General features: G+C 41.3%; 2 protein-coding genes across 4 annotated transcripts; both read left to right on the forward strand.

The window, feature by feature from the left end:
- Positions 1-318: 318 nt before the first annotated feature.
- Positions 319-12,437, forward strand: LOC306998716 (inositol-3-phosphate synthase 1-A-like). Of its 3 annotated transcripts, none has more exons than XM_079612987.1 (11): positions 319-476; positions 603-729; positions 3,277-3,438; positions 4,572-4,701; positions 5,662-5,855; positions 6,333-6,482; positions 7,082-7,297; positions 7,480-7,644; positions 8,902-9,015; positions 9,636-9,853; positions 11,144-12,437. In XM_079612987.1, the coding sequence occupies exons 2-11, from the start codon at positions 622-624 to the stop codon at positions 11,331-11,333; spliced, it is 1,647 nt and encodes a 548-aa protein (XP_079469113.1). In that variant the 5' UTR covers positions 319-476; positions 603-621; the 3' UTR covers positions 11,334-12,437. The 3 variants fall into 3 exon arrangements, with proteins under 3 accessions (XP_079469113.1, XP_079469114.1, XP_079469115.1); XM_079612988.1 differs by having other exon boundaries at positions 344-478; positions 611-729; XM_079612989.1 differs by having other exon boundaries at positions 346-478; positions 608-729.
- A 200-nt stretch (positions 12,438-12,637) lies between these two features.
- On the forward strand, positions 12,638-23,419 carry LOC306998713 (uncharacterized protein). Its single transcript, XM_079612982.1, has 5 exons — positions 12,638-12,783; positions 18,712-19,113; positions 20,446-21,140; positions 21,293-21,459; positions 21,609-23,419. The coding sequence occupies exons 3-5, from the start codon at positions 20,460-20,462 to the stop codon at positions 22,495-22,497; spliced, it is 1,737 nt and encodes a 578-aa protein (XP_079469108.1). The 5' UTR covers positions 12,638-12,783; positions 18,712-19,113; positions 20,446-20,459; the 3' UTR covers positions 22,498-23,419.
- Positions 23,420-24,755: the final 1,336 nt, after the last annotated feature.

Raw genomic sequence — 24,755 nt, forward strand, 5'->3', positions numbered from 1 at the left:
CAATAACTCGTTTTTAAGATCAATGCATTGAAATTCTGCACTTTCTCATGTAAAAATGAAATGATTATTCTCTCTCAATATTAATATCTGCTAGTATGCATGCTTTATGCTTGTAGTTTATTTATTTGTGCATGTCTTTACGCAAAGTTAGTGGCTGCATCTGTACAGGATTAAATCCAGCATTATATTATTACAGTGATTGTTCATGTTATCTCTGCTTTTGTCTATATCTGACTCCAGAATCATAAATCATCACATTTTGGTCCACGAGTGGAAGAATCCAGAAGGTGTCTGTAACTCCTCCTCCGCGTGATAACTGAGACTGTGGCGCGCGACCAATAATAAGCAAGTGCGACACACTTTCACGCGCATCAGGTGACGAACCTGCGCACATTCGACACACACACCACAGCTTTAAAAGGACTTAAGTCTACGCCGAAAGATACTTTTTTTATTCTGCTCGGGAAACTTTAAAGGTATGTCTATAATGCTGAAATTATTCAAGAAAATATTAGCTTTATGCAATATGCTTTTTTTCCACTTATTCTGCACATTTGGATTTGAATGAATAAAATCTGCTGTGTTCCGTTATTATGTTGCAGGTTCATCATCATCATCATCATGCAAGTTCGTATCAACAGCGCTGATGTGAAATACACAGAGAAACACATCGAGTCCCGTTACTGTTATCACACTGCGTGTGTGTGCAGAGATGGAGACGCGCTCACTGTAAGTGCTTCAACATCTTTAATACACTCCTGCAGTTATGTCTGGATTGTGAGTGTTTTATTAGGATAGTTTGTGTGAATTTATTAAAATTGCATTGCCTGTTCTTTATTTGAGTGCTGATGCCACTATTTAACAGCGTTTTTAAGCTCTCCATCTCCATCAGGGACAGGCGTTCTCTTAAAGTTCTCTTAAAGGGGCAGCTCACCCAAATCCCGTCATGTTTACTCGCCCTCGAGTTGTTCCAAACCTGTACGACTTTATTTTTCTGTGTGTTGAACACAAAAGAAGATATTTTGAAGAATGTGGGTAGCCAAACAATTGACCCTTTTGCAGGGAGCTTGATTGACAGGTGATCTGACCAATCATACTTCGCCATCCGCCATTTTGTCCGACAAAGCAGTCAGGAGAGTTAGTAGATTAACGTGGGATGATTTGAATTTGAGAAGCGGAGGTTACTGACGTCCGCGGTTAAAACAACATTCCTTTTGATGTTCATTCATGTACGTTTATTTGATGGTAAATGAACTAGAAGGAAGAGATGATCGGGTCACGAGCGGCTTTAACTGAGGCGACAGCGATCTGACACACACATTAAAGAGCCACAAAACGGTATTTATTGTTTAAAGTTCTTTTTAAAAATGACCAAATTTGAAAGGTGAGACTTTGTTTAATATCAAAAGTAACCTGGTCTGTCAGTGTGTTGTCAGTGTCCTCTCTGCTCCGCGATGTGTTTTTCACTGCGTGAGAACATGGTGTGTGTGAGAGACGTGTCGGGCATAGCGACAGTAACTAAGGGGGGCGGGTCTTTGCGAACAGTCAATTGTTAGTCCCCTTTGACTTTAGTATTTTTTAGTAGGCTATTCGTTTTTACACTAAGGAAGTTAATGGGGACCAGTAACTGTTTAAAAAGAGGGAATGAACAAGTTATATAGCCGTAGCACGCACAATTTAGTCAAACGGGGGAATTAATTATTATATAATCCGCACAATTTAGTACGTGGGAACGAATTATTATATTGTGCGCAAGATTTAGTAAACCAGGCAGCGAATTATTATAGTGCACATAATTTAGTAAAACGAGGGAACAAATTATATTGTGTACACGATTTATTAAAAAGAGGGAACAAATGATATTGCGTACATGATTTAGTCAAATAAGGTAGTGAGTTATTATATCGTGCACACTATTTAGTAAAATGAGGAAATGAGCCTAATTCATTTGTGAACACGATTTAGTAAAACGAGGGAAGAAATTATAAGTTCGTCAACGCGATTTAGTAAAACAGGGAAACTTACTATTATATTGTGCACACAAGTTAGTAAAACGAGGGAACAAATGATTTTATCACGCACGTGATTTAGTAAAAATAGGGAACGAATTTTATTGTGCGCACGATTTAGAACAATTTGAGAACGAATTTGTGCGCAGGATTTAGTAAAACGAGGAAATGAATTATTGTATAGTAGGGGAATTACAGTTAAACTAGTAAAGAAACCAGTAAGCTCCATGAAGACCAGGACTCAAGTTCTCCACACTTCTAGAGGTAGTAGGAAATGAGGATCCAGCCTCGAAATATCTGAAGATACACAAACACTATATGGATAATCAGTGGACGATGAGTCTACGAGTTTTACAAGAGTCTTGCAGCATCCGGACATGGTGTTCGGTTCTTTATGCAAATGAGACATTATCGTTTGTTCTATACACCAGTCATAACATCCAGAAGGACTCGTCTCAATAAACACCGGCACTATCTTCTCCACTCGAGGCTTTAGTCAGGACGTCACCGGAACCGATGCAAACTTCTACACGTGACTCACTGCCATAGTCTATCACTGTGACACATTGTGCTGTAAATCCTAAAAAGAATTACGGTGTTAGAACATATTGGTAAGACTTTACAATAAGGTTCATTAGATGATATATTAACTAACATGAGCAATGCATTTGTTACTATATTAATCTTTGTTAATATTAGTTATTAAAATCCAGCGGTTCATTGTTTGTTGATGTTAGTTCACAGTGCATTAACTAATGTTAACTAATACATCCTTTGATTTTAATAATGTATTGGTAAATGTTGAAATTAATATCAACTAAGATGAATAAATGCTGTAGTATTGTTCATTCTTAGTTCATGGTAACTAAAGTAGTTAACTCATGTTAAAGGTGCAGTGTGTAACTTTAATCTGTTTGCATATATTGAGGAAACATGCGTTCACACACTCGCTCCTCTGATACACACTTCTACTGCCGGCTCTTTCACTGTGACGTGTGTTTCCAGGCTGGTACGTTTGTTGTTGTTTTGGTCTGTGATATTGTTGCCAATTTTCATTGTCGATTGCGTTCGTTCTCAAACCGGCGGCCCGAGAGCGGCGAGTCTGCGGAGGCGGGGAAACCCCCATCTCTGATATGTTGAATTGGACTGCAGTACCTCTGTCCACCACTAGTGTCGTTCTTACAGACTGCAGCTTTAACTAATGAACATTATTGTAAGGTGTTTCCAACATTTGTTAGCTGTGACTTTTAAATGTGTGTGTGTTCAGGTGACGCCGTCCAGCACCGAGTTCACGTTCCGCACGGAGAGGACGGTTCCCAGACTGGGAGTGATGCTGGTGGGATGGGGGGGGAATAACGGGACCACGGTCACTGCCGCGGTCCTGGCCAACAAACTGGGCCTGAGCTGGAGAACCAAGACCGGTGTGAAGGTACAAGTCCATTCACATTCATTTGTGCAGCGCTTTTCACTACACACATCATTTCAAAGCAGCTTTACTGAAGTCCACATCACAGTTTACAGTGTTCTGTCATCAGAGGATAAGTTATGTATTTCAGAAATGTACATATACAAAATCACAGTTAGTGAAAAAGGTATTAATTTAAACAATGTAAGGAACACACTCTTGGGTTTAACAAACTGAGCCACTGTTTTGTGAGTTGAAAGACACAGATTCACATTAGACATCTCGTAGCGACCCAATAGTGTCCTTAAATCTAACATTAATGTTTAAAAATATCATGAATACACATTAATAAAATTAATCACATCCAAAATAAAAGTTTGTGTTTACATAATATATGTGTGTGTATTGTGTATCATTATTTTGTATATAGAAATACACACACATTCATGTATATTTAAGAAAATTTTGTTTTTTTTATTTTATATATAAAATATTTATATTTATACATAAAATAAATTATATATAAATACATATACAGTAGCCTATATACGGTACATGCATTTTTCTTACTTTATATATATATATATATATAAAAATTATTTATATATAATATAAATGATATATATATATATATATACATACAGTATATACATGCAAATATTTCTCAAATTATATTTAAGAAAAAATGTTTTATATATAAAATATTATTTATATATAATATAAATTATATATAAATATAAAGTATATACATGCAAATATTTCTTATTTCTTATGTATAAGAAAATGTTGTTATTTATATATAAAATTTACATTTATATATAAAATTAATTATATGTAAATATATATACATAGTAAGAAAATGCAAATATTTCTGAAAAATACATGCATGTGTGTGTATTTATATAAACAAAATAATGATACACAGTACACACACATATATTATGCAAACACAGACTTTTATTTTGGATGCGATTAATCGTTGCCCAGCACTAGATCTCTTTCCACATAAAACAACACAGAAATACCCTAACCCAACCACATGGGGCGCATGCGATATTAATCCGGTATTACTGTGGAAGAACAGACGTGGGTAACAAGGTCTAGTTAACGTTAGTGTGTTCGAGTGTTTAGAAAATCTTGTGTTGTCCTTCTTTCAGAAAGCAAATTACTACGGCTCGCTGCTGGAGTCCTCCACGGTGTGTTTGGGATCGGGACCTGACGGAGAGGTGTACGTCCCCTTCCGAGATCTGCTGCCGATGGCACATCCCAACGACATCGTGTTCGACGGTAAATACACGATAAAGAACGAGCATCCGATGAAGGCCGTTTGAGCCGTCTTTGGCCCCTATTTTAGCGATCTAAGCTCAGGGTCTAAAGCAAGTGCGCTCAGATCCACTTCTGCCAGTTTACCGGCGGGACAAATGGCCGGCGGTCCCGGCGCTGGTCTACAAGAGTCTCTATTCTCCTAATGAGGAATGTTTGTGTTTCGTCTCTATTCTCTTAAAGCTGCACTGTGTGGGGTTTTCTCCCCTCTAGTGGTGAAACTGTATATGACTACCAACTGAATATCACTTTCTAGCTCCTCCCATTCCGAGGGCGTTTTAACTCGTACGGTGGCCGTAATATTCCAAATCTGCCGGCGGTCGCGAGTAATCTCCGCTCGCAGTCGTCACGGCGCCGCTGAGTGTGAAACGCTGAAGGTGAAGCTTGAATCTCCAGGTGTGTCCCTCTTTGGCTAATGTATTTTCAAGATGGAGGCGCAACATGGCCGCCGCCGTTCGAGCGGCTCACCCGTATGGGTTATAAATGCCAGATTCTACGCTTACGAGAACACTTGATTAGTTGGTAGAAGTAATTATATATTAATGAGCACATATCATTTTGAAAGAACAAAGCGTTTTTTGCTAAGAATCAACTTAAAAATTACACAGTGTAGCTTTAAAGAGTAATGGGCGTGTTTTGGGCGTAACGTACAATAAACTAATCAGAGTCTCGTCTCACATTCCCTTTCACATTAGAAGCCAGTTGCGCTCGCATGGCGGATTCGCTATTTACACGGAGGAATTAGCAAGCGGAAAATGGGCGTGAAACGCAGGACGTGAAAATGAAAACTGCGTCGGGCTGAAACTAGCCGAACACACTCGCGCGACGCCAGCCTCTGTGTGTGTGTGTGTGTGTGTGTGTGTGTGTGTGTGTGATATACGGCCCATTATCTCACACTCCTGTTGTTGCTCCTCACTGGTGCAGGCTGGGACATCTCGTCTCTGGATCTGGGCGGGGCCATGGAGCGCGCGCAGGTTCTGGATTGGAGCCTGCAGGAGAAGCTCCGCCCCCTCATGGACCAGCTCAAGCCCAGACCCTCCGTATACATCCCAGAATTCATTGCTGCGAACCAGGAGCTCAGGGCGGACCACCTGATCACGGGAACCAAAGCGGAGCAGGTGCGCTGTTCACTGCACTGGACACGGTTGAGGAGATCCCCTCAGTGTAAAGCTTTGAGCTCCCAGAGAAGCGCTATATAAGTGTAACAAATTATTGTTTTTTATTATTATTACATATTCTGGTAACACATTATCATAATGCTTCAAGTAAATATTTTACTTGATTTTCACACACACACACACACACTCACTCACACACACACACACACACTCACACACACACACACACACACACACTCACACACACACTCACACTCACACACACACACACACACACACACACTCACACTCACACACACACACACACACACACACACACACACACACACACACACACACACACACACACACACACACACACACACACACGTGTTCTAATGTTGAAGGTGTGTGTGTGTGTGTGTGTGTGTGTGTGTGTGTGTGTGTGTGTGTGTGTGTGTGTGTGTGAGTGAGTGTGTGTGTGTGTGTGTGTGTCAGGTGGCTCAGATCCGCAGAGACATCTGTGACTTCAGACAGAAGAGTGGCGTTGAGAAGGTCATCGTTCTCTGGACCGCGAACACTGAGAGATTCTGTGACGTCGTTCCCGGCGTCAACGACACCGCGGAGAATCTGCTGAACACCATCGAGGTGCGCATCGCTCACGCTAACGCCACACAGTCACGGGTTACACTTTATTTTAAGGTGTTAATTATATATTTAACCACTGATTAATAATAATAATTAACTACATGTACTTACTATAGGGTTTGGTTGAGGGTTATTACTATGGTGTGTGTGTGTGTGTGTGTGTGTGTGTGTGTGTGTGTGTGTGTGTGTGTGTGTGTGTGTGTGTGTGTGTGTGTGTGTGTGTGTGTGTGTGTGTGTGTGTGTGTGTGTGTGTGTGTGTGTGTGTGTGTGTGTGTGTGTGTGTGTGTGTGTGTGTGTGTGTGTGTGTGAGTGTGTGTGAGTGTGTGTGTGTAGACCTGATCCTGATCACCCTGTCAGGGTTTGTTCTGAGATAACAGCGGCTGCATGTACAGTATATCCACATGAACTGAAAGAGCATGTGTGTGTGTGTGTGTGTGTGTGTGTGTGTGTGTGTGTGTGTGTGTGTGTGTGTGTGTGTGTGTGTGTGTGTGTGTGTGTGTGTGTGTGTGTGTGTGTGTGTGTGTGTGTGAGTGTGTGTGTGTGTGTGTGATGTGAGTGTGTTCTGTGTCCGGATGCTTGACTCTCTGCTGTGTCTTCAGACGGGGGGGGAGGTCTCTCCCTCCACCATGTTTGCGGTGGCCAGTATTCTGGAAGGCTGTGCGTATATTAACGGCTCCCCGCAGAACACGTTCGTCCCCGGAGCCGTGGATCTGGCCGTGCAGCGAGGAGTCTTCATCAGCGGAGACGACTTCAAATCCGGCCAGACCAAACTCAAGTCGGTCCTGGTGGACTTCCTCGTCAGTGCTGGGATCAAGGTCAGAGAGACACTTTATAGAGGATCTAATCGACAGTGTTGATGATGTTCTCAGGCTCCACTAGAACATGTTCTCCTGCTGGAATGTTGATTATTCTCCTCATATTCTCCAGTGTTGCGGCTCCTCTCTTCCCAGTCTGTCAGTAACGCTCTGTTCACTCTGCTCTGCTTCATTTTTTTCAGCCGACTTGTATAGTGAGTTATAATCACCTCGGCAACAACGACGGGCTGAACCTGTCGGCGCCGGATCAGTTCCGGTCCAAGGAGATCTCGAAGAGCAACGTGGTGGACGACATCGTGCGGTCCAACCCGATCCTGTTCCGGCCCGGGGAGAAGCCTGACCACTGCGTGAGTGTGTGTGTGTGAGTGTGTGTGTGTGTGTGTGTGTGTGACGACATCGTGCGGTCCAACCCGATCCTGTTCCGGCCCGGGGAGAAGCCTGACCACTGCGTGAGTGTGTGTGTGTGAGTGTGTGTGTGTGTGTGTGTGTGTGACGACATCGTGCGGTCCAACCCGATCCTGTTCCGGCCCGGGGAGAAGCCTGACCACTGCGTGAGTGTGTGTGTGTGTGTGTGTGTGTGTGTGTGTGTGACGACATCGTGCGGTCCAACCCGATCCTGTTCCGGCCCGGGGAGAAGCCTGACCACTGCGTGTGTGTGTGTGTGTGTGTGTGTGTGTGTGTGTGTGTGTGTGTGTGACGACATCGTGCGGTCCAACCCGATCCTGTTCCGGCCCGGGGAGAAGCCTGACCACTGCGTGAGTGTGTGTGTGTGTGTGTGTGTGTGTGTGTGTGTGTGTGTGTGTGTGTGTGTGACGACATCGTGCGGTCCAACCCGATCCTGTTCCGGCCCGGGGAGAAGCCTGACCACTGCGTGTGTGTGTGTGTGTGTGTGTGTGTGTGTGTGTGTGTGTGTGACGACATCGTGCGGTCCAACCCGATCCTGTTCCGGCCCGGGGAGAAGCCTGACCACTGCGTGAGTGTGTGTGTGTGAGTGTGTGTGAGTGTGTGTGAGTGTGTGTGAGTGTGTGTGTGTGCGTGTGCTTACATCTCATCTAAATACTGTAACACATGTATTGCTCATGATCGTGAAGACATTAAAGGAACACTCCGACTTTTTGGGACTTTAGCCTATTCTCCTTATCCCCCAGAGTTAGATAAGTCCACACACACCTTGTTCATCTCTGTGTGTGCTCTCTGCTCCTCACCACGGCGCGTCTCAGTGTGTATGTCTGTGTCTCATGTGACTTTGTTTTTTGTACACTCTGTGACTATACAAATCACAACATGTAAATAGGAAAATGTTTGCGTTATTTTGTCACTTATTTGGATTAGTATGCTAGCTGCAACCATTCACATCCAGTCTTTGTGCTAAGCTAGGCTAGCGGTGGGTGCGTCAAACAGACTCATAGCACACACGGAGATGAAAAAGGTGTGTGTGGACTTATCTAACTCTGGGGGATAAGGGGAATAGGCTAAAGTCCCAAAAAGTCGGAGTGTTCCTTTAACTAATGAACCTTTTACTGTACAGTGTTCCCAGTTCTACAAGGAAGGATGCAATGCAAATATAATCTCTGATCTGATGAAATCTCTCTGTGTCTGAACAGGTGGTTATTAAATATGTCCCGTATGTGGGCGACAGCAAGCGTGCGATGGACGAGTACACGTCCGAGATCATGATGGGAGGAACCAACACCATCGCCATGCACAACACCTGCGAGGTCACACACACACACACACACACACACACACACACACACACACACACACACACACACGTCTAACTTACTAACCACCACACATGCACAACACCTGCGAGGTCACTCACACACACACACACACACACACACACACACACACACACACACACACACACACACACACACACACACACACACACACACGTCTAACTTACTAACCACCACACATGCACAACACCTGCGAGGTCACTCACACACACACACACACACACACACACACACACACACACACACACACACACACACACACACACTGAACACCACCACACATGCACAACACCTGCGAGGTCACTCACACACACACACACACACACACACACACACACACACACTGAACACCACCACACATGCACAAACATGTAGTTCATGCAAAACTGAGTCAGCATTTCTATATGTCATAATCATGTGTTAACAAACAAGTATTCATTACTTCTATGATCTCATTGTTTCTGCCTTACATTATTACATTAATAAATGTTTCGCTAACTGTGATTTGTATATGTACATTTCTGAGACGCATAACTGATGACAGAACACTGTGAACTGTGATGTGGAGATAACTGTGTGTGTTGTGACTGCAGGACTCTCTGCTGGCCAGTCCCATCATCCTGGATCTGGTGATCCTGACAGAACTGTGTCAGAGAATCTCGTTCTGCACTCGTGAGGATCCGGTCTTCCAGAGTTTCCACAGCGTCCTGTCACTGCTCAGCTTCCTGTGTAAAGCCCCGCTCGTGCCACAGGGGGCGCCGGTGGTCAACGCCTTCTTCCGGCAGCGCGCGTGCATCGAAAACGTCATGAGGTGAGAGACGACCTGTGCCGACCGCCTTTCACTTCCCTCGCGCTCTGTGGCGCATCTTTCCCTCGCGGGTCAAAATTACCCGAAGCCCTAAAATTATACTTAATAAAACTTATTTTATTTCATTTTGATAATATTTGTTCTATTTTTTAATGCATTTTTTGCACACAAAAAAAAATTATGCAAAATGATTTATTTAATTTTTATTTACCTTTAAATTACTGGATTTGATCAATAAATAATAAATACACAGTTATTTAAGCACATTCCTCACATTGTTTTGACTTAAATTCAAAATAACTCACAATTTCATGCATAAACCCTTTAATTCAGCTCTAAATATCTCGCATCGGGTGTGTTTGCCGATCTCTTGCGTGAAAAAAATAATATATCAAGATATTTCCTGACTCTAGATGGCCTTATATATATATATCTCTATATGGAGTAACTGAGCTGTTCCTCTGGGTCCTAAAGTCAGTTGTGCTCAGTATGCACTTGTAGACATTATAAATGTCTTTCTAAATTACATTTTAAAACAAACTTTTAGCATTTTACGGTTGAATTTTTAGCGTTTTTAGTTCTGAAGCATTCCATTAATTCCTAAAGGGGTCGAATTGACCCGAGGGAAGAATTTTTTACTTTTTTTTCCATTTAACCACAAATCTCCTCGAATCCATACATTTTTTTTTTTTTTACTGTATTCGTGGTTCAAGTGCGACAAAAGTCCTAATGTCTTGGACCCCTCTGATGAACACTCGATTTTTAAAACAATTAAAAAAATGTGACCCTGGATCACAAAATAGCAACTATACATTGTACGGGTCACAATTATCGATTTTTCTTTTATGCCAAAAATCATGAGGATATTAAGATCATGTTCCATGAAGATATTTAGTAAATGTCCTACCGTAAATATATAAAACATGTATTTTTGTGAGTGAATGCAGCACAATCGTGAACATAAATGCACAACTTTAAAGGAGATTTTCTCAATGTTTACATTTTTTTGCTCCTCAGATTCCAGATTTTCAATAGTTGTGTCTCGACCAGATATTGTCCTATCCTAACAAACCACACATCAATGGAGAGATTATTTACTCAGCTTTCAGATTATGTATACATCTCAGTTTAAAAAAAATTACCCATGTGACTGGTTTTGTGGTTCAGGGTCACATATGATTACCGGGTCAAAATGACCCGAGTGAAGGATGAGTGTTAAATCATGACATAATTTGCATGGTGTGTGTGTGTGTGCGTGCGTGTGTGTGTGTGTGTGTGTGTGTGTGTGTGCAGGGCTTGTCTCGGCCTCCCGCCGCAGAATCACATGCAGCTGGAGCACAAGATGGAGAAGAGCTTCATGCGTTCTCCTGAGATCCAGCATCCCGTCCTCATCAACGGGAAGATCGACCACATCAGCGCTTATCAGTCCGCCAAATACATCGAGATTAAAACCCATGAGAAGATGCAGCACTCCGTCTCATAGAAGCCCTGGAGCGTGGAGACAAACCAGACGCTAACGTTTAACACTATTTTAAGAAAATCTTTGCATTACAGTCCTTTACGAATGCACTTCCCTAACTGATTTATGGATATGCATTTGACTATGAAAATATGAATGGCTTCTGTTCTTGTTTAGTGAGTACTGTACTTCTGAATCCATGCTTTCTCAACCTGGAGTTTTTTTCCGGGTTTTCTACATTAATGCACTGAGGAAAAACCACTAGTTTCTGTTGGTTAAAATGAAGAAAACACATAAGTCCGGAAAAGTAAATTGAATTGTTGTGTTTGGTAAATAAATGCAGTAAGATGATGATGATGATTATGATGATGATGATGATGAAAGTCATTGGGTTGAGTCGTTTCGGGACGGGTTTTCGCTTTTATACTAATATAAAAATATAGCACAAAACTGGGAGTGACGTGAAAAATAAGTGATATTATTCAAATGAGTAAATTAGATTAAAATCACTGACTAAAATTTAAACAAAAAAGTTATTTATGTAATTAAATGGATTATGGATTGATTAATGGATTTATGTAAAAAAATGTGATTCAAAGAAAAATAGTTATTACGTTATTAAATAGATTAAAAAAACAATTTCATCAGTATATTAGGCTACCATAGAGAGTGGAAAAATATAAATAATGTTAGATTTATAATAGTTTTTCAGAAATTGGCTGTTTGCAAAAGGCCTTTTAAATTGTAGAATGGTGACGAGGATTATTCACCGATTGGCTACTAATATTCTGATTTAATAGATTTAACAACTATTTTTGTTTAATTGTGACTATTGTATTTTTATATTTCTTCGTCTCACGTAACATTTAGATATTTGAGCGAATAAAGCAGCAAAAACAAAAATATTGTCGAGACCTGATTTGTCCTTGAATGACTAAATCTACAGACATTTCTCATTGCTTCTGTTCTTCCATTCTGTGTGAACGTGTTTCCACCTCTTGTTCTGCTGTGTGTGAAATTAGTGTTTTCAGCCATGAAAAAAATTAAGTTTTGCAAATTGTTCTCAATTGCATATTCTGTAACACTGTAAACCTGTAAACAATAAACACTGGTGCATAATAGGTCCATACATTGTGCGCGTGGTACGATATGTAATTGTCATAGGCAAATAACCATAACCTGTGACGTCAGTGTATTTCTGAAACACTTCCTCTAGTGGTTGCGAACGAAAACACAGGTAATTAAAGTAACAACCCCTGATTCGCATTTATTGCATGAAATACGTTTAGACGTAAATATAAATGCATTTATTTTTTCACTTCATGCAGTCAATAAACATCCTTTTGTGAACAACTGCGATCTAATGGGTGAAACATGTTCAAGGTCGGTGTCGTTTAAGTCCTGCCCATCCTAACAGTCCAACAAGTCAAGAAACATGTCAGACACACCGAACCAGACAACATGTGCAACGGAGGTAATTAAAACTCCTTTAATCATTAGTCGATTGATAAAGAGCGCATATTGTTTGTTGTTTTATGCTGTAAATGTATTAATCTTTGACAGTAAACTATAAATCACGAATGCAGGAAATAATTGTAATAAATTATTATTAGTGCACCCAACTAACAAAAATATGTTTTAAGAACGTTTTGCTAATATGAAATTATGAAAACGTTATTTCTGAATGTTCTCTGAATGTTACTTTAAATGTTCTCTGAGTCTGAACGTTACTTTAAATGTTCTCTGAACGTTACTTTAAATGTTCTCTGAATGTTACTTTAAATGTTCTCTGAATGTTACTTTAAATGTTCTCTGAACGTTACTTTAAATGTTCTTTGAACGTTACTTTAAATGTTCTCTGAACGTTACATTTGAATGTTCTCTGAACGTTACTTTAAATGTTCTCTGAACGTTACTTTAAATGTTCTCTGAATGTTACTTTAAATGTTCTCTGAACGTTACTTTAAATGTTCTTTGAACGTTACTTTAAATGTTCTCTGAACGTTACATTTGAATGTTCTCTGAACGTTACTTTAAATGTTCTCTGAACGTTACTTTAAATGTTCTCTGAACGTTACTTTAAATGTTCTCTGAACGTTACTTTAAATGTTCTCTAAACGTTACTTTAAATGTTCTCTGAACGTTTTTTAAATGTTCTCTGAACGTTACATTTAAATGTTCTCTGAACGTTACTTTAAATGTTCTCTGAACGTTACATTTGAATGTTCTCTGAACGTTACTTTAAATGTTCTCTGAACGTTACTTTAAATGTTCTCTGAACGTTACATTTGAATGTTCTCTGAACGTTATTTTAAATGTTCTCTGAATGTTATATTTGAATGTTCTCTGAACGTTACATTTGAATGTTCTCTGAACGTTACTTTAAATGTTCTCTGAATGTTATATTTGAATGTTCTCTGAACGTTACATTTGAATGTTCTCTGAACGTTACTTTTGATTGAATTTTCCATTCGCATTTTTCCATCTTAAAAATATATCTAAATTACGCCATATGCTCTCATTGAAAAATGCGGAAAATTATGTCATGTCTTTCCTATTTTACTTATAAAGACAGACTAAAGAAGAGTCAGGAATACCAATACAGGAACGACAAGAACTCACGTCTTCTTTAATGCTCACATTCACTTCAACATATATGTGACGCACATCACTTCGTCATCACTACATGACTCCACCCATTACTTATGTATTAAAGTAACAATGATTATTTTATTCATACATAACAAATTAGTTCATGTGTTCATGAGCTCAAGGCTAGATTATTGTAATGCTCTACTGGGTGGTTGCCCTGCACGCTTAATAAACAAACTACAGCTAGTTCAAAACGCAGCCGCTCGAGTTCTTACCAGAACCAGGAAGTATGACCATATTAGCCCCGTTCTGTCAACACTGCATTGGCTGCCTATTAAACATCGTATACATTTTAAAATATTGCTGATCACTTACAAAGCACTAAATGGTTTATCTCCGCAGTACTTGAGCGAGCTCTTAACGCATTATAGTCCTTCACGTCTACTGCCATCTCAAAACTCCGGCCAGTTAATAATACCGATTAGGTATTATTAATCGGTAATCGGTAATACCTCTGGGCGTGACCGATCGCGGAAGCACCAATTACACCACGTCTGCCAATTCTGGCAGACCAATCGCTGCAGAGATTAGGGAGTCCCGCCTCCCTGTATATAAACCGCAGCTACCTGCCGTTTCGTCATTCTCCGCATATCTCTTCTCCGTGCGAAAAGGCAAGGAGGGCAATGTTGTGAGATACCTCACTTCATGTAATCAGAGAACCTGGGTTACGTCAGTAACCTAATCGTTCTCTTTCTAACATTCGTTCGGTATCTCACTATGGGATATAGACAACTCCCGTATTGCCGATATGCTGACGAAGCAGACTGAAGACGAGAGGGTTAAAGTAAAACTACATCACTGACCCAGACGGAGAAACAGAATGATCTGAGAAATCCGCCCTTATAGAGCCACCGTATACCACCTGACTACTCACTCCCAGAACTGAGTGGGCCAGAGAGGGTTCCGTCACATCCAGTCTATAGAAACGAATAAATGTGTGCGGAGAGGACCCGGTGGCTGCCGCGCAAATTTCTTGAATCGAAATGCCTTTAAATAGAGCCCAGGATGTAGACATACCTCTAGTTAATGGTGCTTGCCTATAGGCAAAGCAACATTAGTGTTCTCTTGCATACTTATTAATGGTGCTTGCCTATAGGCAAAGCAACATTAGTGTTCTCCTCCATACTTATAATAATTATTATTCTTCCACACAAAAGTTCGGCGCGAAACTCGCCCCGCACCGTTTGTCACAGACCCCTGAGTGAGGTGTCAAATCGACCGGCTCATTGAGGAGAGGTGTGCTATATCTTTTCTAAGCGATCGGGTGTACGATGTTCGCACAGCGGACGAAAAAGCGGCCAAAAAAGTCCCATTGACTTAACATTGCGGAATTTTCAGAAATTCAAATCCCAACTGTCATTTTTCACACACACAGACACAAAGGGGCTGACACCCCTGCATGTCTCCCCCTCTCTCTCCCTCAGAGGATTTATATTATCCAGCAGCCAATAAGTAATGGCCTAAAATCTTCATAGCCACACCATAGCAACCAGTTACAGCACCCTAGCAACCATAGGCTATAGGCACGAGGCCGCAGGCCTCGTGCACTCATTATAATGCACTCGTTTAATAGAGATTTTAAATACTCTATAAAAACTCTAACCTTAGCCCTAACCCCATAGTAACCATCTGTGGAGCCCTAGCAACCACCCTGAAGTCCCTAGCAACTGCCTAGCAACCGCCTAGCAACCACCCAGAACACCCTAGCAACTGCCTAGTAACCACCTAGCAACCACCTAGAATGGCCTAAAATATTCATAGCCACACCATAGCAACCAGTTACAGCACCCTAGCAACCATAGGCTATAGGCACGAGGCCGCAGGCCTCGTGCACTCATTATAATGCACTCGTTTAATAGAGATTTTAAATACTCTATAAAAACTCACTCATAGGCACGAGGCCGCAGGCCTCGTGCACTCATTATAATGCACTCGTTTAATAGAGATTTTAAATACTCTGCGGCCGAGTGCCTAACCTTAGCCCTAACCCCATAGTAACCATCTGTGAAAACTACCAACCACCTAGTAACACCATAGCAACCACCAAAAATACCTTAGCAACCACCCTGAACACCCTAGCAACCACCTAACAACCACCCAGAACACCCTAGCAACCGCCTAGCAACCACCCAATACACCCTAGCAACCGCCTAGCAACCACCCAGAACACCCTAGCAACCGCCTAGCAACCATCCAGAACACCCTAGCAACCACCTAGCAACCACCCAGAATACCCTAGAAACCACCTAGCAACCACCCAGAACACCCTAGCAACCAACCGAACAACATGAATAAGCCATATCTCAGCAGCAGAACATCTTACAGATATGGTTGTTGGCTCGTATGCAATCATGTACCACACTCTAGCAACCGGGTCGTGTTTTTTGCCACTGCAAGCACCATTCACATTTTCTTCTGGAAATGTACGTTCTAGTTTTTCTTCTTATTATTATTCCACACAAAAGTTTGGCGCGAAACTCGCCCCGCACCGTTTGTCACAGACCCCTGAGTGAGGTGTCAAATCGACCGGCTCATTGAGGAGAGGTGTGCTATATCTTTTCTAAGCGATCGGGTGTACGATGTTCGCACAGCGGACGAAAAAGCGGCCAAAAAAGTCCCATTGACTTAACATTGCGGAATTTTCAGAAATTCAAATCCCAACTGTCATTTTTCACACACACAGACACAAAGGGCCTGACACCCCTGCATGTCTCCCCCTCTCTCTCCCTCAGAGGATTTATATTATCATGCAGCCAATAAATAATGGCCTAAAATCCTCATAGCCACACCATAGCAACCAGTTACAGCACCCTAGCAACCATAAGCTATAGGCACGAGGCCGCAGGCCTCGTGCACTCATTATAATGCACTCGTTTAATAGAGATTTTAAATACTCTATAAAAACTCACTCATAGGCACGAGGCCGCAGGCCTCGTGCACTCATTATAAGGCACTCGTTTAATAGAGATTTTAAATACCGGCCTCATGCCTAACCTTAACCCTAACCCCATACTAAAGGTTTTAATAACTTCATATTGTGTGTGTGTGTGTGTGTGAGCAAGTTTGTGTGTGTTAGAACACCCTAGCAACACCATAGCAACCACCCATAACACCCTAGAAACTGCCTAAAATACCTTAGAACTCCCTAGCAACACCATAGCAACCACCCATGACACCCTAGCAACCACACAAAATACCTTATAACACCCTAGCAACACCATAGCAACCACCCATAACACCCTAGCAACCACCCAAAATACCCTAGAAATCCCTAACAACCACCCAAAATACCTCAGAATTCCCTAGCAACACCATAGCAACCACTCAAAATACCTTAGAACTCCCTAGCAACCACCCAAAATACCTAAGAACTCCCTAGCAACACCATAGCAACCACCCAAAATACCCTAGCAACCACCCAGAACACCATAGCAACCACCCAGAACACCCTAGCAACCGCCTAGCAACCACCCAGAACACCCTAGCAACCGCCTAGCAACCACCCAGAACACCCTAGCAACTGCCTAGCAACCACCCAGAACACCCTAGCAACTGCCTAGCAACCACCCAGAACACCCTAGTAACCACCCAGAAGACCCTAGCAACCAACCGAACAACATGAATAAGCCATATCTCAGCAGCAGAACATCGTACAGACATGGTTGTTGGCTCGTATGCAATCATGTACCACACTCTAGCAACCGAGTGGTGAGTTTTGCCACTGCAAGCACCATTCACATTTTCTTCTGGAAATGTACGTTCAGAACACCCTAGCAACTGCCTAGCAACCACCCAGAACAACCTAGCAACCACCTAGCAACCGCCTAGCAACCACCTAGAACACCCTAGCAACCGCCTAGCAACCACCCAATACACCCTAGCAACCACCCAGAACACCTTAGCATCTTCATAGCAAACTCCAAGAACACCCTAGCAACCGGGTCGTGTTTTTTGCCACTGCAAGCACCATTCACATTTTCTTCTGGAAATGTACGTTCTAGTTAGTAGAATGCGCTCGTAGACCTACTGGGGGCTCTGAATTCATGCTATTGTAACATAACACGATACCCTCTACCACCCAGTGGGAAAGGCGTTGACGGGAAATAGGTTTTCCCTTGTAAGAGTCAGCCCACGAGACAAACAACTGGTTGCTCTTACGCAATGTGCGGGTTCTCTGTACATACATATACAGCGTACGAACCGGACATAAACAGTTTAACAGTTCAACAACTCAAGAAATTGATTGCGTTAGGGACGTTACCTTTCGGCTCCGTCAAGAAACTGTTAAGCAATAATTCCCAAGTCTGCTGAGGACAGCTTCCGAAATCTTCCACGAGGAAGAGAGCGAGAATGACCAATCGGCAGGTAGCTGCGGTTTATATTCAGGGAGGCGGGACTCCCTAATCGCTGCAGCGATTGGTCTGCCAGGACTGGCAGACGTGGTGTCACTGGTGCTTCCGCGATCGGTCACGCCCAGAGGCGTTCCCATAGTGAGATACCGAACGAATGTTAGAAAGAGAACTAGAATATCAAAATCGACTGCTGGCGGTAGGTGGACGATGATGCAATTGTGTTGTATTATTTTCATGTTTACATTTACATTTATTCATTTAGCAGACGCTTTTATCCAAAGCGACTTACAATTGAGAACAATAGAAGCAGTCAAACTAGCAGTAGGACAACAGTATGTAAGTGCTGTGACCCTTCACAGTACAATCTAACACAGTGTTTTTTTTGTTTGTTTTTTCAGCCCGGCCGACGATTTCAGGGGTTGGACCCTAATAATAATAATAATAAGAAGAAGAAGAAGAAGAAGAAGAAGAAGAAGAATCCTTAGAAAAACAATAGGACCTTCCCCCTTTCAGAGCTTGAGTCCTAATTAGGGCACAAAGAACACAGGAAAAACAGAAGAGAATAGTTTCGGTTTCTGTAGATCTAGCTCTTAAAAAAAGCCCCAAAGATTTTCTGCCCTTTCTCCACCCAGCTCACACATCCTGCTACTCACAAACATATTCAGAAGACATTGAGACACAAACTTGTACTTGTAAGTTGTTAAGGAGTGGCTGCTGTAATTCGGTCAAATCAAGGGAAGGTTCGTGTCCTCAGGCTGCTGGCACTTGAAGACAGACTACTTTACTGAAACAGTAGACATGTAAGTACAATTTTCAACAGTTTTAAAAATGAAAGTAAAATCAACAAAACCTCAGCTTGCGATTGTTTGTTTCATTATCTCAGTGAAAGTACTTAAGTCTGCCCTGATATATCTGGGTCTGGCGACACTGTTAGCTTTTTTGTTTTGTTTTTTTATTAACTAATCTTCACCGAACAAGATTTTTTAGGACTTCAGCTGGATTTTCCTATTGTAAAACATCACAGTATATTCTTTATATCCACCTTTTTGGACTTGTTTATTCTCCTGTCTACTTTAACTCTTTATCATGTTTCAAATTATTATCTGTATTTCTAACTAGTTTACTTTTCCTACTTAGATTCCTCATTTCCTAAATAGACTTTGCTAGTTGTTGTTTGACTACAGTACTCTGGTTGTAGAGCATTCTGCAAATCTTTAATGATTTTGTGTTTATGTGGCTCATAGCAAAATCTACAACCTGTAGAATTAAATGACATCAGGCATGCAATACTGTAATCTTTAGACTAGGGATGCACCGAATCCAGTATTTGGTTTCAGATTCGGCCGAATATTGAGGTTTTTAAAGGGATAGTTCACCCAAAAATGAATGTCAATTCTGTCATCATTTACTCACCCTCAAGTTGTTTCAAACCTGTATGAGTTTCTTTCTTCTGTTGAACACAAAAGAAGATATTTTGAAGAATGTTGGTGACCAGACAGTTGCTGGACCCCATTGACTTCCATAGTATATTTTTTTCCTACTGTCCATCAACTGTCTGGTCACAAACAAATATCAAAATATCACCAACATTCAGACTGCAGACAGTTCAACAGGGCGCGGCTCTTAAAGGGGCCACACCTTATCTCCACTCGTTACAGTAGTGCACCGTTCGAATGCCGTAGGCTGTGAGAAAGTGAAAATGGAACTTGTGAGCAGAAAGTGTTGTTTGGCAGTACTTTCAGTCAAAAGAAGGCAATTCAAGTCGATCTACATGTTCAATTTGCAATGATGATTTGTCTCGTGGTGGCAAGGACCCTAAACAATATACAACATCACCGCTGTTAAAATGCATAATGTTGCTTATTCTTTAATTAAATTTTTTATTTTACAGTTAAAATATAATAAAATGAAAAATCCACTGCTGTGGTCGTTGTTTACTTCATTGATGTGTTTACTGTGTTAATGGACTGAGGATGGGAGTAGGATTCGGTATTTGGTTTTGGATTCGGCAGAATCTTAACCAGTGGATTCGGTATTCGGCCGAACCCCAAAAATCTGGATTCGGTGCATCCCTACTTTAGATGATACATTGTGCCATTTGAAGAAATATGTGTAATTTTCTCTCTTCACAGTTCATGCTCTAATCATGGAGGGAGCAGATATTTTATGCGATTCGCTCTTCCGCTGGCTGGAGAACCGAAAGGAATGTGCAGGAAAGCTGTTGGAACTGGCGCAAGAGCTGGAAGATGTTCATCGGGGCAGCAACATCGCTCAGGTGGTCGGAGCTGCTACAACTGTGCTCTCAATATCTGGAGCATTGACTGCCACTGTTTTGACAGGAGGTCTGGCCACGCCTCTATTGGTTGCTGCAACAGTAGGCACTGTAGCAGGCACTGCCGCCAGCGTCACTTCCCCATTTGTAGAGGCAGATATGTCCAGCAGTACCTTTAACAAAGCTATTGAATTAATTAAAGAAGATGAGAAGGTTGGCGAAAACATTCAGAAGCTACTGCGAGATCTGAAGGACAGGTGTGGAGAAGCGCAGCTCGGGGCTCATGCTGATGAGCTGGACTGTGAGATCACCTCTCAACTCATGTGTGCTCTGGCCAGAAGGAGCAATACTCCCGTACACCTAGACTTTCTCAGAGCTTTCAACAAGGCCACGTTCTTCCGTCACATGACACCCGGCGGTGTCCAAGCTTTCCCAGCTCTGAGGGCCGTTGGTTTTTTCCGTGTAATGACGCGTGGTCTTAAGGTATCGGCCAGAGTAATGATGAAGAACATTGGACTCATTGGCACTAAAGCTGTTGCTAAAGCAGGATCAAGGGTATCAGCTTTCTGTTCTCAAGAATCCCATTTTAAGAAAATTGCAATTTTGAAATTCTCTTGAAGTGACTCTTTAAGAGAATAATATGAAATATTCACTGCCATGCCCTTATATGTTAGACAGTGATTTTGTGATTGTGACTTTCTTTCTAGGCACTGGGCGTGATTGGTTTAGGCATCTCTCTGTACGACCTGATTGTGACGAGTGAAGAACTAGTAAAGGGCAATCGGGTCACAGAGGCCAGCAAGTTCCTCCGGGATTCAGCCAGGGAAATACTGGACGGCCAACGAAAGCTAAAGGAACAGCTGGATGCAATGAAGTATGATATTTTATTTTCTAAAATGTTTTAATTTCTACTAATTTATCTGTCTTGGCCATAGCCACTATATCTTGTGTTTGTCTGAGATTGTACATTACTGCAATAATAAATGTCTGAGGAAACTGACAGTAGAACTTTTCTTATTACAGTGAAATCATCCCAAAATTGTTCCAAATGAAGAACCTCATCAAGGACTTGGGGGGATATTCTCTCAGCATGACTGAAAATGGACAGAAAATAATGGACTATATCATGGGAACATGTACAGACAACAGAGTTGTCTCCTGGCTTCAGGGATTAACTCATCAGATTGAATTTGTGAATCTTCTACAATTTTGCCAGGAGGGGTTGACCACTCATGAGGATTTGACAAATCCTAGCGGAGGTCACGTAGACATTGTGTTTGTGGCTCATGGCAGAATTGTCGACCAGTTTATGCCAGCAGGAGGACTGGTGCCCACACCGAACATCACAGACACCGTTATCTACTCTCCGTGGAACTGCAGAATTGACGGCAATGTTGCATTTGCAATTGCTCAGGATTTCATTCAAGTGACAGACAGAGAGTTTTACAACACAAACAATGATGTTTACTGTGAGCCGAACCCTTTGCCAAATCACTGGAACAGCATGCGAGGATCTCGCCATGACATCCCAGGGATCCTTCTATCCCCTGTGACCCCAGAAGACACAGCGTGGAAATGTTTTCAACAGTATTGGATGAATAGAGGCATGGAAATAGACAACCGTGTTATTATTCCATATTTTGCCCCACAAGTAAATGTATTCGGAGAGATCCCCCTGTTCATATTAATATTTGTGGCATCTTTTTTACTCATGCTGTCTAATAAAACCGCTACTGTGCACCTGGCTGCTTGTTTGGGCCGAGAGGGAACTCCAGCAAGGCGAGTAGAGTGGCGAACACAGTACGCCTACACAAGCGATGGGACCTTGATGTCTGTGAACCTGGATGACAGGAACATGAACACTACGTTATTCAGAGCCTTAAGATCAATGTTTGACAGAAACCGTAGATAAATCAGCTGAACAGCATCCGGGTCAGTCGTGATATGTAGTAAATACAGGGCTGGAGAGAGACCCGGAGCATTTTAATGCCTGAGATCAGCCCATTTTTTCATGTTGGAAAAACTTGTATAAAAGAAGTGACAGTTTAGTTCTTTCTATCCCATCATATTTACCACTGACATGTTTAAACCGCAAGATAAATAACAAATTACATAACAATATTGTGTTACGCTAATTCTAACTGTAACATTATGGGAGGGCAAAAAAGGTTTGCATTTAAACAAACACGAAATATTTCAGTTAAAAAAAAGTTTACTTTTCTATATCCAATTCCATTAAATTCACATTTATTTTTCATTTAATTTGCTTCCTGTGTAAATGTGAATATTGTTTAAATGCTTATTTGTGCTTTAAGAAAACAAAACAAGAGCGTAATGTGCAGGAATTATTTTCATTTGGCATAGCAGCGTGATGACGTCATCGCGCACGTCGGTATGTATGTGCCGCGCGCACGTGATTTGCTTTATTCACACGAGAGGGAGAGTCACAATGTCAACGATATTTCAATATATTAGAGTTCATACTATTGTTTCAGTTTTATGAGTTAGCTTAAACCTGCATTTGGGTAATTAACTCCATGTCTAATAACTGAGTTATATATTTCATTAGTTTTCATCAAGCTTGTAAGTGACTTTATTGTACATTACACGATGGAGTGAACATTGTTTATATTTGAACATGTAATTGACATCTCAGCCGCATTGTTGTCATTAATTTAATAGTATTATTTACTGGTTCAAGGGAAATATTCAGTCTGAAAATGTGTTTTCTGTTTGGAAATAACTTGAGATTTGAGTGTCAGTGTGCCAATTGTAAATGCCACATGCCCGTAGTGTGATGAGACATGCTTGAAGTTACTAACAGTTAGTCATTACTGTGAAAGAAAAGTGAGATGTGTATTGATAATGTAATGTATTGAGGATCTGTGATACATGTATGCTTTTATCATTTGCACCATTCAGTACCAATACAGTGTTAAAGAAGCAATCACGGAAGCGCTCTCTCTTATTTTATTATTCTTTAACCTTTTGTACTTCTTCTTCAGAGGTAGGCTACTACATAAAACTTATGGGTTTCACCTGTATCCGGCAAAATTAACCTACTAATCTACTATTGATAATCTATATATAATTATATTAATAATTTTATTCACTATTACGTTTTTTTTTTTAATCCATTAATTTGTGTATTAAAGGGACCTATTATGACATTTAAAATGTTCCTAATGTTGTTTTGGGAGTCCCCAACAACAGTTTTACATGCATGCAATGACAAAAAACACTTTTGTTGTCGTATGTTATGGAAATTTTACATTTAGATGTGTTCTTTTACTTTTATATGGGTACAACTTTTATTAACGTTGAAGATGTATTGTTTACTCATAAGCATTTAAAGGAATATAATCATATAAGCAAAAAGCACATTATTAAAGATATAAAACCAAGCTTTTAGAAAAGTATAAAGTTAGGACAAACTTTCAGGAACGAAATGTTCTCTGAGTCATGTGAAGGCTGACAATATGTGTGTGCGCAGTTTCGATCAGCAGTTAAGATCTGTAGCTAAAAGCAGGGAACTTTTGCTGACATGACAAGTTGTTCTGTCTGATATAAATAATGTTGGACATGAGACCATGAGCTAAGAAGTCTGGGTTTAAGGTAACAAAAGGTTTTTTACACAGGATGTGTTAGGGTATATAACCTTGGCGAAAGGGACTAGTCTTCGCCTTCTCATGTCAGATGCTCTCTGCGTGAGAATGCCATGGGCCTTCTCATATCAGACGCTGTCTGTGTGAGAACGTCTTATTTCATGCATGAAATAAAATACTTTGTTTAAACTTTTGAGAAACGACTTTGTCTCCTTCATCCAGGGTTTTGAATATTGATAATTTCCACAACACGTATAATATGCATTTATTTTTACCTGATTTGCTCACCGACTCCCAAATGATTCGTTCAACGACTCGTTTTCCAAACCCCTCCTCCGCGCGACGCTAATCTGCGTTGATTGGTCAGATGACCCAGCAGTGTTTACAGAGATAATACTTATTGTTTAACACGGAGTACAATGATGCTTTTATCAATTAAATTGTGTTCTCTTTCAAACATTCGCTCGGTATCTCACTATGGGAAACGCCTCTGGGCGTGACAGATCTGGAAGTACCAATTACACCACGTCTGTCAGTTGACAGACCAATCACGACAGTGATGCGG

The sequence above is a fragment of the Phoxinus phoxinus genome (assembly GCF_949152265.1).
Source record: "Phoxinus phoxinus genome assembly, chromosome: 5".
NCBI lineage: Eukaryota > Metazoa > Chordata > Actinopteri > Cypriniformes > Leuciscidae > Phoxinus > Phoxinus phoxinus.

What these genes read in the sequence shown, in the direction of transcription:
- LOC306998713 (XM_079612982.1), top strand. Translation starts at nt 20,460, where the DNA reads ATGGAGGGAGCAGATATTTTATGCGATTCGCTCTTCCGCTGGCTGGAG. An exon ending in TTGCTAAAGCAGGATCAAGG is followed by an intron (nt 21,141 to 21,292) that starts GTATCAGCTTTC and finishes CTTTCTTTCTAG; the next exon opens with GCACTGGGCGTGATTGGTTT. An exon ending in GAACAGCTGGATGCAATGAA is followed by an intron (nt 21,460 to 21,608) that starts GTATGATATTTT and finishes TTCTTATTACAG; the next exon opens with TGAAATCATCCCAAAATTGT.
- LOC306998716 (XM_079612987.1), top strand. Translation starts at nt 622, where the DNA reads ATGCAAGTTCGTATCAACAGCGCTGATGTGAAATACACAGAGAAACAC. An exon ending in CGGGAACCAAAGCGGAGCAG is followed by an intron (nt 5,856 to 6,332) that starts GTGCGCTGTTCA and finishes TGTGTGTGTCAG; the next exon opens with GTGGCTCAGATCCGCAGAGA. An exon ending in CCATGCACAACACCTGCGAG is followed by an intron (nt 9,016 to 9,635) that starts GTCACACACACA and finishes TTGTGACTGCAG; the next exon opens with GACTCTCTGCTGGCCAGTCC.